The sequence below is a fragment of the Octodon degus genome, unplaced genomic scaffold, assembly GCF_000260255.1.
Source record: "Octodon degus isolate 3935 unplaced genomic scaffold, OctDeg1.0 scaffold00078, whole genome shotgun sequence".
In the NCBI taxonomy this organism is placed as follows: domain Eukaryota; kingdom Metazoa; phylum Chordata; class Mammalia; order Rodentia; family Octodontidae; genus Octodon; species Octodon degus.
The window spans coordinates 5,290,801-5,308,581 of record NW_004524654.1 but is presented as its reverse complement, the minus strand read 5'-3'; the positions used below and the strand labels follow the sequence as shown (position 1 = coordinate 5,308,581).

Here is a 17,781-nt window from a genome sequence, read left to right as displayed (position 1 = left end):
CCCCAGCACCACATGCCAGCCAGCCCTGCCCCCTGGTGGGCTGAGCTGGCCACACACACACACACACACAAATAAATAAATAAATAAATAAATAAATAAAATGGGCAATGGAAGTACAAGTCAATGAATAGATGAAGAAAGGTTCAGTATCTCTGGCCTTTAGAGAAATGCAAACTAAAACAACATTGTGATTTCATCTTACTCCAGAAAGAATAGCTATCAAGAAATCGAATAACAAAATATGACAGGTAGCAAGGCTGCAGGTGGGAGAAAAAGAACCTCTTTACATTACTGGTGGGATTGCAAACTAGTTACAATCACTATACAATTAGTATGGAGATTCCTTTAAAAAAAAACAGAAAATCCATTTAACCCAGTTGTTCCCCTTGTAGGTAACTTCCTGAAAGAGTTAAGGATGCATTACAGGGACACATGCATGCCCATGTGTACAGCAGCAAAATCCTTAACAGCTACATGTTAGAAGTGAACTTATCTGTCCATTAACAGATATTTGAGGCATTTATACACAATGCAAAACTACTCTGCTAAACAGAATAAACTTGAGTAGGAAAATGGATATACTTTAAGCCCATAATGTTAAGTGAAATAAATAAGACTTAGAAGCTTAAATATCGTATGATTTCTCTTATAGGAGCAATCAGAAATCCATATAAGAGCAAAATAAAAGACAGACAACAGGAAACAGGAAGACAGATCTTTTGAAAATGGTAAGGGGACCAAGGGGAAGAGAACAATGGAGAGGGGATGCTAACAGAATTAAGATGTGTTATGTACATGAACCAACTCTCCATGAAGAATGTAATCCTGGGGGCCGGGGAGATGGCTCAGTGGAATAAGTGCTTCCCTGGCAAGCACAAGGGCCTGAGTTCAATCCCTGGTTCCGCCAAAAAAAAAAAAAGAATGGAATCCTTATGTTCTATAAACATATAGTAACAAAAAAAAGAGAAAGAAAAAGTAGGTGATTTACCATCTTCCTCTGCTCCAGCCATGACTACCCTCCAAACACCAATTACTTTATAAAAGGAAGAATACTCTAACTACCTCAGATTACAATTCTATTTTTAGAAGTTCTAAGATCTGGGAGACAATGATCCCTATGGCCCCTACCAACATCTTATCACTTATCAGACTTAGTAGATAATTATACTTTCCACTTTTTTTTTTTTTTTTTTTTAATGTATCTGGTACAGGGTCTCACTACACAGCTTGTACTCATGTGATCTTCCTGTTTTACCCTTGGGCAGGTAATTTGCATTTCAATGTAAGGAGTGAAGAGAAGCTAGCTGCTTGAGCTGCTATTCCTCCTTCTTTTGTGTTCTTGCTCTTTGCTGCCGCCATGAAATGTTGCTGTTTGCAAGGTGCCAGGCTGTCTTGGAGCCAACTGAGTATGGACTGAAACCTCCAGTAACTGTGAGCTAAATAAACATTTCCTTCTTCAATTTAGGTGTCGGGTATTTGTCCCAGCAACCGGAGAAAAGTAACTAAGACTGTGTGTGTGTGTGTGTGTGTGTGTGTGTGTGTGTGTGTATTAAATATGCATTCTAAAAGTCAAATATGAACTTCTAAAACAATTTTTTTCTTTCTGCTATATTATCTTTTCACTTTTCTCCACAGGCAAGTAAAATTAGCATATCTTCACAGACCAGCACTTTAGGTAGCACAAAATAGGACACAAATCTCTTTAATACTGGTTATAGCATTTCTTTTATTTAAAGCTACCAAGATAAAACAGTTGTTGTCCATCATCACAGGAGCTCAAAGGCACTATTTTAGAATTCTATATTCCATTCCTCCTACTCCAACAACAGAACAGAATGAAAAGGCCTCAGAATATAAATACAGTAAACTTAACTCTGTAACTTACAAATAAAAAAAAAAATCACTAAACATTTAGGTTGAGAAAAGTATTTCATTTGAATTTCAACAGCAAAAAGAAAAAATGAATTTCAACAGCTTTTGGAATTCATGAATATTCTATTAACTATCCTCTTCAAAAGCATAATATTTTCATAATTTGTTTCCTAGTAAGATGCAATAAAAGAAGCAATTTATAAAGTACTTCTAAAAGTATGTGCAGAGATAGATGTGATTTTTATTGGCTTTTCTTTTTATTTCTTTAAGATATTATCCTACCAGGGTACAGACTTAGAATGTCAAAATGTAGTCTGGGAGCACAACTGTATCTGTAAACCTGTAAGTTTCATCAGATTTATAAAGTTGTTCTTACTGGAAGACTTTTTTATTCTTGAAAATGTTGCCACAGGAAAAAGTGACCTCATTTTCATTTTAAGCTGTGAGAAGACTCATGTCTCCTTCCCCTCATCTCTTCAATCCTCCCCAGCCAGACCTTTCTTCAGTTACTGAGGTAGACTGGGCCTGATTTACTGAATAGCCTAACACAAGCTTTCACACTGCCATATCATGCCACTAGAGTGCAACAAAGTGCTTTCTTCTCACTGTAAGAACCATCGTCAGTTTTAGAAAGGTTCTATAGCTAGGTGTGGAAAAAGAACAGAGATCAAAAATTTTTGCTATCACTTAAGTTTTAGATTATTGCTAAGTTTAAAGTACTAAATTTTAGATGTTGACTTCTGAAATACACAACACTGTAAAGTTTAAAGAACTGCTGAATAATACCATGCAAAAGGCTAGACTTGGAAAGCTATAAATGTAGAAATTTATTTTTTAATGAAGACTTTTTTGCTTCACAATAATCTTTCCTGTGAAAGTGAAAAAAAGCAGTATTTCAAGAAAAATTGGAGGGGCTGGGGAGATGGCTCAGTGGAATAAGCGCTTCCCTGGCAAACACAAGGGCCTGAGTTCAATCCCCGGTTCTGAAAAAAAAAAAAAAAAAAAAAAAAAAAAAGAAAAAAGAAAAATTGGTATTCTGTGCTTTGAATCTTTCTTATAAAATTAGCTGATACATACCAGAATTGCTTGGGAAATGCAAAGCAATTCATTCTGTTAATATATCCTTCCAATTAAAATTTTATCAAGTGCTAGCTACTTCAGGTAAGAAACACCCAAATATTTCCTTTTTTTTTTTTTTTTTTTTCTGAAACAGGGTCTCACTATGCAATTTGGGCTGGCCTCATGCTCACTTTTGTAGCCCCCAAGCTAGTATCAAACTCACAGTAACCTCTTGTTTTAACCTCCCAAGTGCTGAGATTATAGGCCTGAGCAACCACGTCCCAATCCTAAATTTTTCCTTTTTTATAAGCACAACTTTTTTTTTTCCTTTTGAACTAAAATGCTTTAGTTTATTAATTAAGATTACAGGTTTATAATTATCAGTAACAAAAAAAATGAATTTAGGCTGGGGAAGTAGCTCTGTGGTAAAATGGTTGCTTAGCATCAATGAGGTACTGGGTTTCATCTCCAGAATAGAGACGAGAGGGAGGAGGAAAAAGGGCAGAGAGGGAAATAGGAAAAGAGGGAGACAGAGAGAGAGAGGTAGGGAGACAGCAAGAAAAGGAGGTAAGTGGAAAAATGGAGGAAGATTAAAAGAGATGCAGCTAACTAAATAATTAAATTTAACCCACTAAATAAATCAAAATTAATACAAATGGTACCACTTAACCGAAATAAAGTTTTTCATGTTAACAAAAAAAAAAAAGTCTAAGAGATATTACCTTTTCCTGAAGCAACTTTGAGGAGGCTACATCACGATTACCTTTTCCACCAGCAGTATTAAAATGAGACCATGGTAAAACTGAATTAAAAGTTAAGGAATCATCCAAGGCAAAATCTGGTTTCATAAAAATCTATTGAAAGAACATATTTTCTTTAATTAGACTAAACATTTTCTTTATATCTATTATTCCTTCTAACATTATAAGACCATTAAACAAAAATTATATTGAATTGTAAGTATGAAAAGCGAAATTAAGTGATAATAGGCTGGATTATTCACATAAAAGTCATAAAATTGTATAATGTTCACCAGCTTAAAATCCTCATTAAAAAGAATAAAAATAATTTTAATTTTATCCTACACAATTGGATTTATAGCTCCATTACTACATGCTCAAACTCACTAATGTAATCCCAACAGGCACATACAAAAGAGAAATACCATACTTCCCTAAAATTTCTGTATTCTCACTGATAAATTTTTAAATGTCAATTACCAACATTCTAACTTATATTTTCTTCTGCTCAAAATTCTTTCAAAATTACTTTTAGACACACACTAAAATTTAAGAGCAAAAACCTTCCACTTTATGAAAATAATGTTCCTTTTCCTTTACATGCCATACCCAGCTAGTCAATAAGACCTACATACTATATTTCTTAACTATCTCTTGGATTCCTTCTTCTCTTTACAGTACTCATCCTTTCAGCCTTTCATGACCTGTTCTTTACAGTAGTTACTGTTTTTGCTCCCTAAGCTATCCTGTTTTGCTATCAGAGACCGTTTTTAAACATCAAGTATAACTGACATTCTCCTTGAATGCTCATGACCCACAGACCAAATGTTTCAGAATTTCATCAAAATTCATCATTTTTGATCCCACTTATCTCTTTGGTATCTTGTCACTCCCTTCACTATTTACATATCACATTCTCTCAGTACTCAGTTATCTTCTATATCTTCTTATGCTTAAATTTGTTTACACATCCTTTGTCTTAGAATGCACCTTCTTGCCTATCTAGAGAACATGACCTAATCGAAAAGGGCAAATATTTTCCTGTGTGTGACACAGAGATTAATCACCTAATCGTACCTACCTCAAATAATTATTTAGCTCATACTTCACGGAAATATGTATATCTCTCTCTCCCTAGAGATCCTCTGTTCCTACACAATTGGATCTAGAGTTCCTTAATCACTGTATTGGTGTTACCAAGTACAGGGACTAAAGCATGGTTTAATTAATGTTTAAGCTATATTTTATTTACTGATTTGTTTCACCTACAGCCACTAAACTAGTATGAATATGACAGGATAATTAAGAGCAGGAGTTAAAAAAAAAAAGCAGGAGTAAATTTCCTAATTGTTTCTTCATCACTATAACAAAAAGTATTGACTAATTCAGTAAATACCTATTGTCTCTTACAATAAACACTGAGAGAAAAAAGGAAGATAAATTACTACTCAGATCATAATCTCAAGGATCTTCAGTCCAATGAATGTAATCAATTCTGTAAATAGTTGACTCTCATATTTAATGGAGTATCAAAAACATTTGAAAAGGTTCTGTACTGAACATGCACATTCTTTTTTCCTTGTTATACTGAAGCAATATAATAAAACAACTATTTCATTAGAATTTATATCATGTTAAGCATTGTAAGTAATTCAGACATGATCTAACATATACAGGAGCTTATGTATAGATAATAGACAATGTATAAGAGACAAGGTAAGCATCTGAGAATTTTCATATCCACAAGGGCGGATGGTTTTCTTGAACCCATTCATCCTTTGTGGATACAGAGGAACAAATATGTAAAATCTTATCAGGAAAAGAGTGGCAAATGTCTTGGGTGGGGAAGGGGAGAGTTCCTAGACAAAACATTAAGGAAATTTGGCAAAGGGACCAATTTTCTTCAACTAGGGAAAAGAAAAAACTACTCAGTACTTGTCCATGCACAGTTGCCATGTTAGCAGGAACTTGCACAGTATTACACAAGGGAAGAGGACCAAAGGTTCTCCAGGCTGGGGAAACCAGAAACCAGAAAGAAAAAAAAAAAAAAAAAAAATTGGCCAAAGTAAAAAATGTATAAAGCTTAGCAGACAAAAGTTAGAAGTGTGATTATGATGGAAACAAATCTTGGAGGACTTTAAGTGACACTATAAATTTTATTTTGTACATATCAGAGAATGCTGAAAATGATCCTTTCTTGTTTCTTTCTTACCCTACACAGTAATTGTCACAGACCTCTCTGAGAATCTGATTAATACAATGGACTCCTATCCCCCCAAAAACGTATTATACAACTCTACAACATTTTTTTTTTAATATTTATTTATTTTGTGTGTGTGTGTGGCCAGTTCAGCCCACCAGGGGGCGGGGCTGGCTGGCATGTGGTGCTGGGGATTGAACCGCGGTCCCTGTGCTTTTGTTTAGCTTGTTCTAAGTAGGTGCTTTAGATCACTGAGCCATCTCACCAGCCCAACATTTTTTATATTAAAAAAATACTTTAATAATTTCAATGGTTAGTAAAATCAATAAAATTCTTTTTCAGAATTAAGAATAATTTTCAATGATGAGGAAGAGCTAGACAATACAAAAAAGGAAGAATACCAAAAACATGCAATCTTAATTTGCCAATTATTTTTTCACTTAAAAAAGAAAAAGAAAAACTATACAACAAAGTACCAGAAGAGGCAAAGTAGCTCCAATGTCAATAGCCAAATGAAAACTACTTGTAAGATAAAATTAAAGGCCAAATACTAAAGAAAAGTATTCTAATTTTTAAGTTTTGTTACCTTAGGTACTTGCTCCAGATCTGTCCTGGATTTATCTACAAAAAAAAAAAAAAATGATTTTCAAAAGTTTGTTTTAATTAAATCTTCATAAAATATTTTGACAGACAATATAGGTCACAACAAAATAACTAAAGTTTTTCCCTCATCAAGTACCCACTAATCTATCCACTGTATATACTGTAGGTAAATGCTTAACTAGAACATACTTCAAATAATTTTAAGCAATTAGTAAAAATAAAACAAATAAATTTCAAATCTTTTTATTTTTAAATTTTATCTATTTGTCTATCTTTGTAGTACTGGGAAAAGTACTCAGGGACGTCTCACTGAGCTACATCCCCATCTTTTTCTATTTATTTTGAGGGTCTTGAAACTGGTTAAATTTCCTATGCTGGATTTAAACTTCAATCTTTCTGCCTCAGCCTCCTAGAGCGCTGGAATCATAAGGGTTTGCCACTACACTGAGCTTCAAGTTTAAAAAAAAAAAATACAGAAAAATTAATGGTCTTACTAAATCATGGTATATAATTATTTTATATTAAGTTAGAAAATGAATTCTAAAACAGAAATATTTTTGTACTCTTTAACATATACTCCATCCCATCTAGAATTTTATATGATCACAGATTACTTTTACATTCCATATCAATTTTCTTTTTAGACATCTTTAATTTTACAGGAGCCCAGGGATATAGCTCAGCAGCATAAGTGCCTTCCTGGCAAGCACAAGGTCCTGAGTTCAATTTCCTGTTACCAAAAAGAAAAAAATTGTGTTGCTTACATATTTATTTATAAATGAATCTGCTTTACCTTCAGTCTTGCCACTTTGGTCTTACATAAGATACTCCAGTTCTTTACAAAATTAACCTTTCTGTGTTAAGATTCCATTCCCTCCTACTTCTGTGAACTTGCTTCACAAATTACCTCTCTTTGTATCTTTCAACCTCTTTCCTTTTACTATTCTATCTCTACACACAAATAAACAAGCTCAGTTCTTTCCCACTTAAAAGAGAAAAAGAAGGATAATACCAACAACAGTAAGAAAAAGGAAAAGGAAAAAGCTAAAGTGCAGGTCCAAAACTAGGTTGAAGCAAGAGGGCCATTGTAGGTGAAAAGTGTAAGAAAGCACTTTATGCTCAGAGTCATGTAAATGTATACTTGTCTTGCCTCACCTAGTCCTGGCCATGAAAATGCGTTCTCCACACTACACTCTATAGGCAACACGTTTTCAAATCTTCAAGTCACATCACTATTAGTAGTCTACATTACTTTCTCTTATACTCACTGAAGCACCAAGGTTTCTACAACCACTACTCTGATCTAAATGCTCTAAGATCCCTAACTACCAAATCCTAGGAGACTTCTCAGTGTGCAAACTGACACATCCCAAGGTATTCTGACATTGCAAACTAGTCATTCTTCTTTGAAATTTCACAATTTTTTTTACTTCTTTTTTTTTTTCCCTAGGTTTTCTGAGCATTTATTACAAGATCCCAACAGTGTTTTATTTTTTCTTCTCAACATCCTGCTCTGCGGCTTCCTTAGCTCTCTTTGCCCAGATGCCAAAGAGCCAGGCCATGTGCAGACTGGCAAATGCCTTGAAGTTCTTTTCTTCCTCTGTAATGAAGCTGGCCTTCTCCTTCTTGTAGACATTCCTGATGGGCATCACAGGTCCTGTCAGCTGTGTGGCCAATTTGAGTTCTTCAGCAGAGCTGTCTCCCTTTTGGGGGGCCAATGGCTTCCTGGGGAAGAGGATGAGTTTGGAGTGGTACTCTTTCAGCCGCTGCACATTGGCCTACAGGGAGTTGGTGGATTTGTTCCACCACCTTAGGTCCACTGAAATGCCAATGGTCTGAGCCACCTTCTCGTGAATACCGGCCACTCACAGCTCCTCTAGACTGAAGCCCCTGCCAGCTCGGACCTTGGTGTGGTATCACACCATAGGACAGCACATGATGGGCCAGATGGGTCAGACACAGGGTGCGGGACCATGTGGCACACTTTTGTCTGCAGGGGCCTTGTGCCTGTGGATCTTCCAAGCTGGCTGATTGAACCACATAGCCACACACCACTGCCAGTCCGGTGGAAGTGGGGCTTCAGAATCATGCCATTCCAGCTGGATGCCATGACTGCCTCTTAGGCCATGGATCAGCAGAACTGAAAGGGTACAACCTTTCACTTCTAAGGTAGAATTCTCTCTTTAGCTCTTACATGTGATCATAGTGTTCTACCACCTATCTTTTTCATCTAACTGTTCACATCCCTCTGGGCAATCCCATTCATGTTCTTGAATTCATCTACCATGCCACTGTCCAGCATATTATCTATGATAGTGTTTACCATATCTATACATATCAGTCTACTTTTCTCTTTCCTGAGCTCTACGTTGGTAACCAAACTATAAACCTGCAATTAAACTAGCCTCCATCTCTTCCAAAATTTGTCCTTCTGTCTTACCTCTCTGACTGAATTACCTCTCATGCCCAATCAAGAAACCTAAGAGTCATCTTTGACAGAACTGGTCATCAAAACCTATGCTAAAAAAAAAAAAATCTATGCTTGACAGGGCTTGACAGGGCTCCACAGGGTATGGCTGTAATCCTAGCACTCGAAAGAATGGGGCAAGAGGATCTCAAGTTCAAGCCCAGTCTGGGCAACTTAGGGAGATCTTGTCTCTAAATAAAAACATAAAAAGGGCTGGAGATGTAGCTCAGTGTGAAGACTCCAGTTTCAATTCCTAGTATTAACAAGAAAGAAGAAAAGAGCAGGAGGAGAAAAAGGAAGAGGAAGAGGAAGAGCAGGAGAGGAAGAGAATAGAGGAAAGGTGAGGTGAGGTGAGGTGAGGTGAGGTGAGGTGAGGAAGGAGAGGAGAGGAGAGGAGAAGAGAGGAGAGGAGAGGAGAGGAGAGGAAAGGAGGAGAGTCAAGTACACAGACAAAAGGAGGAGGGAGGAAGAAAGGGGGAGAGAAGAAAGCTATACTGCCTTTAGAAAAAGTAAAATTCCTGAATATGGTACACAAAGCTCTTTAATGATCAAATCCCTGCCTATAGTGTCAGGTTCTTCTCTTACTTTCAGGAGGGTTAATACACTAGAGTCTTGCAATTCCTTGAACTCTTAAGTAGTTTTAGGAGGTTCTTGCTTGACTCAAAGACTTTCTATAAACTGCTCCCTTTTCCTGCATACCTATCTTTCTGCATAAATTTTCGTATTAGTTAATTTAAAACTCAGCACTTCATCCACCCTGGGAAGATTTCTAGAAGTTACTTAAGAATACTGTGCACACATCTTTACCACACTAAACTTACTGTTTAATGTACAATGATATAATTATTAGTCTATTTCTTTAACCCTATTCAAGAGACTACCAGCTTCTTGGGAAGCAAAAGTACTACCTCTTTATTTTCAATCACAAAGTACCAAATACCAAGGTATTAAATATTTGTCACGCTAAAGGGTTACACTACTGTCAATATATATGATTTTTCTCTTAAAAGCTTTAAAAAATATGGTGGTAGGCAATAAAATTTTAGTAGAAAATTATAGATAATAGCAAACAAGGTTTGACTATTAAGATGGCTCATTATATATGCATGCTATATTTTATTATCTACAAATAACACATATTCATACCATGAGTATGTAAAAGAGTCCTGTCAAAGGTATCTTTCGGAGGACAAATATTCTTGCATCTCTCATGAATCTTCTCTCTCTAATTAAAAAAAAGTTAAATAGGTAACACGATCAATGCTATATAGAAATACAAGCATTCAAAGCATCTGAATGTTTCATTAAAGAATATAAAACTATGCCAAGTTCGTTTTATAATTTTAATATTAAATCACTAGTTCCTGAACTTAAATACAAGTAACAAGTGTGCTTCATGAACCAGATGCCACTCTAAAATCTATAAATACAAAAAATGTTTTGCCATTCTAGTAGGTATGTGGTGCTATCTAGTTTTAATTTGTTACTTGTGTGTTCTGTATAAATGTATGTGTTAGTACTAAAAACTAATCAAATACTGTACAGTGTTAATGCTAATAGTATAACCATATTCAGCCTATCTCTAAATCATATAAAGAATAAAATAATCAAGTAAAACAAAATCAGAGAAATTCAATTAACTTTTTTTAAAATGTATTTTGTATAGGATCTCACTATGCAGCATGGACTTGTAGTGATCCTCCTGTTTTCAGCCTCCCCAGTGCTGGGACTGCAGGTTTGCCCAACTGTGCCAGGACTTAGTGACCATCTCAGTGCACCTGGGGGCTGGGCTGGTACAGCATGCAGTACCAGTGATCGATCCCCAGTCCCTACACTAGTCTGCTATCTTGCCAGCTGTAAAATCAGTAAAATTCAAATTAGGCTTGTGAATGAAAAAGCACAAAAGCCAATAGCTATAAAAATAAAGAGGGGCTGAGGAGATGGCTCAGTGGAATATGCACTTCCCTGGCAAATGCAAGGGGCCAAGTTCAATCCCTGGTGCTGAAAAAAAAAAAAAAAAAAACCATAAAAAGTATTAAGCCAGAACAACTGCACCTGCAGTGCTAGCTATTTGAGAGGCTGAGGTAGGAGGATTTCTTGAGCCCAGGAGCTCAAGGTCAACCTGGGCAACACAGCAACACCTTCTTATAAAAATGACCAAAAAACACACATACATACACATGCATATATGTGTGTACATAACATAAAGTACATATAGGTGCATATACATATGAATTTGATATATATCCCTTTTATCACTTCAACTTTTTAAAAAACCGAGTATCACTTCAACTTTTTAAAAAAGATTCTAGGAGTATACTGATAATAGATACTCATTACAATCTAAATATGAATGAATAAACCATCTCAAACTTAGAACTATACTAGCTCTTATTTTCAGACTGAGTTTAAAGCAACAAACTGAACTACAATTATATCTGGATATAGTAAGGTTATAAGCTAGAGATAGAATGCTCTATTAGATTGTCTGTGGTAAATGAGACACAGAAACAACTCCACTCTGCTCATTTCTCAAATCACATGTTATCTGGACTTTACAGAACTAATAGAACAATTTTTATTTTTGGTAGGTAGGATATGTTTTTTATTGACTCTTAGTACTAACAGGAATGAATAATTCTGAAAAAAATCACTACAAACATGTATTAAAATATATCTAAAGAAAGAATTAAACATAACCCAGGATATCAGAATTTATATGAATAAAAAGAATATCATGGGTTAGTCAAAAGTTATTGGTCAAAAGTCTACAACCAGTAAACTAAGAATATTTATGACCTCACTTAACAAATTTCAACATTCAGTATTACCTGAGAGATTTCCTGTTGATATGCTATAAAATGTTCCTTGCTGATCTGTGGGAGGTAGAATGAAGGTATGACTTCCGTGTCTACAAAGTCCAATCCCCATGTTTTTGTGAAGAAGTCAGATTCTCTTTTTGCTAATCTAGGATCATTTAATGCTGCTGGGAGATTTACTTTGGAATGATATATAGTCCATCTATGTTGATCTGTAACTAGAGATGGGGCAACACATAAACTACTTGAATCACCTGCAAAAAGTAAAGAAGAAATTCTGTAGAGTTTATAAATACATCCAAGAAAAATATAAATGCTTAGATTCTATTTTACCTAAACCAGTCAAACTCTTTCTTCCATGGTAAATTATTAATAAAAATCAATCTGATTAAATATTTTCCAGTATCAATTGTGAAAGGAATGAAACATGTATACATGATAAAGTATATGTAAAATCTGAGGGCAAGTTTCCAGATGAGGCAGATATAATGAAAATCTTTTCAATAATGTATTTAATGTATAATTTCTCTATCATTCTTTTCAGAAATAAAAATACAACATATTTTTAGAGGTGGGCATTCTTTTAAAATTGCATTAGGCTAGGCACTCCTGGTTCAAACATTCTTTGGTTTGTAATCAGGTGATATTAACCAGAAAAAAAAAAAAGCAAAACTGTACACTCTATGGCATTTACCATAGAGAAAAGAAAAACATACTCTCAATTCTCATCATTTGTAGTAACTTTGTTCTATAATGTTACTTTGAACAACTAATCAAGAAATGCAATACTGAACTACTTCTCTTATCTAAAATTAATGGTAACGTTCCTGTGGGCTTCAGATTACATTTTCAATAAATTTATTTGTCTATGTTTCTGTTTGAAGATTCCTTATTTGCTACACAGTGCTGATTTACTAACACTACACTCATGGCTAACAGCACTGTAAACTATGGCTGAAAAATGCTTATTCTATACATGATTTTCTCCATAAGGAACATAACAACTTTCTTGCATTTAAGAACACTATACAATACTTCTATACTTGGAGATTTTGAAAAAGCAAAATCACCAACAAAAAGCACAAAAACATAAAACAGGTGGCACTAAATAGATAACAAAAAGGACACTTATTCACAGTACAAGAGTTTAAACAAGAAGTCACAAAATTTCCCTGTGCAATCACATATGAGAATATGTGTGTCAAACAACTCAAAAATTTTGCTGTTCTGTACATGTCCACAAATGAGCACAAAAGAACATGAGTACTGATTTTGGAGTCATAAGTAGGAGAATCTGCAATGACTAGAATCTGCAAAAAAGCAGGACATTATAATATTTTAACTAAACATCTTTCAATCTGTATCTTAATTTTCAGTAATTTTTCATCTTATGTAAATAACTCATTTTATAGAAATACACAAAAAAATCCCAATTTCCCAATTAACTTATTTCCAAATTTATTATCTCTTTATTTTTAATACTGTAAAATTTACTACTTTAAGATCAGTTTATGAAACTACTAAAGAAAACACAAATCAACAGTAAAAAATCCTTAAAAAAAAAAAAAAAAAAAAAAGGCATTACCTGTGGGTTCCTTGGGACAGACATCTGGCAGTGACTGCACAGGTCGAATATGTTTTGTTGAATCTACCTCCTTTTTAAAGAAAACATCACTGCTGCTTCCTTGAGGCACTGGTGAAGAACTGTGGCTTGAAGCCATTGCATAAAATCACCACTCAACTAAAAATGAGTAAGAAACAAATAATAATTAAGAGATGTTATGTGAACCACATTTCATTCACTGATATTACATGTTATAAATTTTCTTTCAAAACCAGAAAGGTTTTTCAAAACCCTTCAAAGTATAGGTTTGCAATTTGCATATTTGCAGTTAATTGTGAAAGCTACTCATAATATTTGGTTTTCTATGAAAGCTATTTGTTAAAAATTCTTACCCAAATTAAATATCCTCAGTCTTTTATCAAGAATATATATATATATATATAACAATCCTGTATCTATATATTAAAAATGACACATTCCATTCATCCAATAAGTATACATTTAAAAAAATTAAACACCCATTTACCCAACAAGTATAAAGTAATGATTCACAGATTTTCTCTTTTTTATAGTTTTTGTGTGTGTGTGCAGGGTCTCACTATGCAGCTTGGACTTGTAGTAATCCTCCTGTTTTCTGCCTCCCTTGTGCTGGGATTACAGGCATGCGCCACCATGCCTGGACTCCATCACCGGCTCACTGCACCCAGGGCAGTGCCGGTGCAGCATGTGGTGCCAAGGATCAGACCCTGGCCCTAGTGCTTACCTAAACAAGTGCTTAATCTGCTGAGCTATCTCACCAGCACTGATTCACAGATTTTTGAAGCATGCCTGCCTGGGTTTGTATCTCACCTTTATTCAACAATAGTATAACCAAGAGGAAATTTACCTGCATAACTTTGTGTGCTTTTCCTTATCAGCAAAATGAAGATGAAAACAGATGCTATTTCATAAATATCTTAATAATTATAGGAATGGATATATATATAGATATAGATATAAAACATTTAAAACAATGCCTTAAGTGTTAGTATTCACAGATGTTAGCTATATTTTAATACATGACTGCCACACAGTAATAATTATAAAATCACTGCAATTAAATGAGAAAAAAATGGGCATTCTTCAAAAAGCTTACAATTGCATTAAGCCATAAAAACAAATGTATGTAAGTAAAACATACTGAGCTGTTTACATGTTTAGTAAGTGCTCAAAGAATTTGTGGGGCAAAATAAAATACACAAACTTACACTATCAGGTAAGACTACAAATGAAGCAATACTAAAACCGGATACTGAAGAAATTTTATTATTTTACTAATGAAATATTTAAAGATTACCTAGACTAAATTCTCACACTAAAGCATATCAAAATCCAGAAAAATGTTCATACATATCAAGTTAAAAAAAAAAAAAAGCCCAGCTGGGATACCTAGGGAAGAAAAAAATAAGAATGGGAAGTAAGGAAGAGAGCTATTAGGCTAGTAACCATGATAAACAGTTCTTCTAATTTCCCTCAGTTAAAAAGCCAAAAATTATATATTTTTTTTAGATTTCCTTGTCTCAGTACTTTCAAAGCGAAGGAAACAAAACCAATTACATCATTCACTTGAATAAACTGCTATTCCACGGCATACTACTGGCACATGCCTGTAATCCCAGCTATTCAGGAGACTGAAACAAAAGTAATTGCAGTTGCAGGCCAGGCTGAGTGACTTAGTGAAACTGTCTCAAAATAAAATCAAGACGCGAAAAAACCATGGTGGTTAAGGCTCAGTAACAGTAGTTTATATTATGCACAAGACTTATGGCCAATCCCGAATACAGGGAAAAAGTAACAACAAAAAGAAGGGAAAAAAGAAAGTAGGTATTGGGCAGGCCAGCTAGCTCAGGGGATTAAAGTGCCTGCTTAGGCAGACGCAGGGACTGGGGTTCCCCCATGGAACACGCTGAGATGGCAATTGAGACTGGGCATGGTGGCACACACCTATAATCCCAGTGCTTGGGAGGCTGAAAACAGGAGAATCACTACAAGTCCAATCTGTGTAGTGAGACCCTACAGACCGTGTAGTAAATATATTTTTTTAAAAAGCAGGTATTAAGTCTATGTATAAGTGTAGGATAAGACTTCAAGAACAAATCCCTGATTGCACAGAAAACCATTATCAGCAACTGGGATCACATCATATAGAAAAACTTCTGCACAACAAAAGAAACCACCAACAGAGTGAAGAGAAAACACAGAATGGGAAAAATTTTTACCAACTATACCTCAAAGGACTAATATCTAGAATATATGAAGCACTCAAAAAAATCACACCCCTCCAAATTTAAAAACACAATCCAAAATGATCAGCTGAAGTGAATAGACTTTCTCAGATGAATACAAACAGCAAATAGATAAAAAATGTTCAACAACACTGAGCACTCAAAAATTCAAAGTAATACTGAGATTCTCACTCCAGAAAAAAATGGCTATCATCAAGAAATCAAACAATAACAAATGCTAGTGAGTCTGTGGAGAAAAGTAACCCTTCTCCATTGCTGGTGGCAGTATAAATTGGTACAACCAATATGGAAATCAATATGGACATTCCTCAAAAGACTAAACCTAGATATTCCATTTAATCTAGATATTCAGTTTATTGGTATCTTCCCAAAAGGAATAAAAGAATCATACTACAGCACACCTGTGTTTACAACAGAACAATTTGGGCTTTTCTTGTTTGTTTTGTACTTAGTACAGGGTCTACAGGGCCTACAGGGTCTCACTACATAGATTAGACTCAGTGATTCTCCTGTTTTCAGCCTCCCAAGCGCTGGGATTACAGGCATGTGCCACCATGCCCAGCTTCAATCACCATCTCAGTGCACTCCAGGGGCAGGGCCGGCATGGCACACCAGGGATCAAAGCCCAGCCTCTGCGCTCTGCCTAAGCAGGTGCTTTAGTCTGCTGAGCTATCTGGCCAGCCTTTGCTTTTGTTTTTAAGTATTTCTGTTGTTGGTACTGAAAAAGAATTCACAGATTTCTTCTAATAAGCCAAGTTTTTTAATGAGATCCCAGTTGTTGATGTTTTGAAGTATTTCCCATGTAGTTCAGGTTTTATTCATAAACTCTCTACCTACCACTATGTCTTCAAGATTTCTACCTGAGGGGCTAGGAGATGACTCAGTAGAATAAACGCTTCCCTTGCAAGTGCAAGGGCCTAATCAATCCCCAGTTCTGGAAAAAAAAAAAAAAGATTTCTACCTGCTTTGTCCAGTAGATTTAGTGTTTATATCTTTGATCCACTTTGATTTTTGCTTAGTGCATGGTGATAAACATGGGTCTAATTTTAGCCTTTGGTTGATGCAAAGCCAATTTTTCCAACACTATTTATTAAAGAGGCTATCTTTCTTCCAGTGAATATGTTTCGCCTTTTTGTCAAAGATAAAATGGCTAAAGGTGTTTGTGGTTCCGTCTATATCTTCTAATCTGTTTCACTAATCCTCAGGGTTTTTTTTTTTTTTTTTTTTTTTGTAGTATCAAGCTGATTTTATCTCAGTAGCTTTATCACAATAGTATAATTTTAAGACCAGGCCTGTGATGCCTCCTGCCAGGATTATCTTTGTTAAGCTAGGTTTGCTAGATTTTTTTTTTTTTTTTTTTTTTTTTTTTTTGTGATACCAGGGATCAAACCTTGTGCTTTATTATGTTAAGTTTCTTCTGGGTCCAGATGAATTTCAGGATATTCTCTAGATCCATGAGGTACGCTAATAGTATTTCGATCAAGATTTCATTAATTATATATAACAACTTTGGGAGTATGGCCTATTTCACAATGCTGATTCTTCTTATCCATGATCAAGGAATATCTATTTTCTGAAATCCTCTTTGATCTCTTTTTTCAGAGTACTGCAATTTTCACTATATAGATCTTTTACTTTGTTAGATCGATTCATATTTTATTTTTTGGATGCTGCTGCAAAGGATATGGTTTCCTTAACTTTTAATTGACTTTGTTGTTTTTATACAGGAATGCTATCAATTTCTCAGTGTTGACTTTGTATCCAGCTATGCTACCGAATATGGTTATTAATCCACAAGTCTTTTCATGGAGTCTTCTGGGTCTTCTATGTAACATGTTATCTGCAAATAATGATACTTTAACTTTTTCCTAGTATTCTACTGAGGATTTTTTTTTTTTTTAATCTATGTTCATTAGGAAGATTGGTCTATAGTTTTCTTTTTTGGTTGGCTCTTTCTCTGGTTTGGGTATGAGGGTAATACTTGCCTCCACAAATGAGTTAGGGAGAATTCCCTATTTATTTGCATGAATTTGAGTTTTTTCTTGCTTTTTGATATGGGTGACTAAGGGTTTATCTATTTTTTTTCCCTTTTCAAAGTTTTATTGATAAACATATAGCAATGAGACAGTTTCAAATCAAATCGAAAGTACAGTTTCAACAAATAATACACTG

The 17,781-nt window shown here is 34.9% G+C and overlaps 1 protein-coding gene across 5 annotated transcripts in view; it reads right to left on the bottom strand.

Annotated features, from left to right (window-relative positions):
* The window catches only part of Vps54 (VPS54, GARP complex subunit), a 114,151-nt gene that overhangs the window by 66,054 nt on the left and 30,316 nt on the right, over positions 1-17,781 (bottom strand). For 4 of the 5 annotated variants that reach the window (XM_004636157.3, XM_023720836.1, XM_023720834.1 and 1 more), the window contains exons 2-6: positions 13,346-13,501; positions 11,773-12,014; positions 10,088-10,166; positions 6,458-6,492; positions 3,654-3,785 (exon numbers count right to left, since the gene is read on the bottom strand). In XM_004636157.3, the coding sequence (XP_004636214.1) occupies positions 3,654-3,785; positions 6,458-6,492; positions 10,088-10,166; positions 11,773-12,014; positions 13,346-13,481 (624 nt within the window). In that variant the 5' untranslated portion in view covers positions 13,482-13,501. The remainder of the gene's footprint in view (positions 1-3,653; positions 3,786-6,457; positions 6,493-10,087; positions 10,167-11,772; positions 12,015-13,345; positions 13,502-17,781) is intronic. The other variant, XM_004636158.3, reaches the window with a different exon arrangement.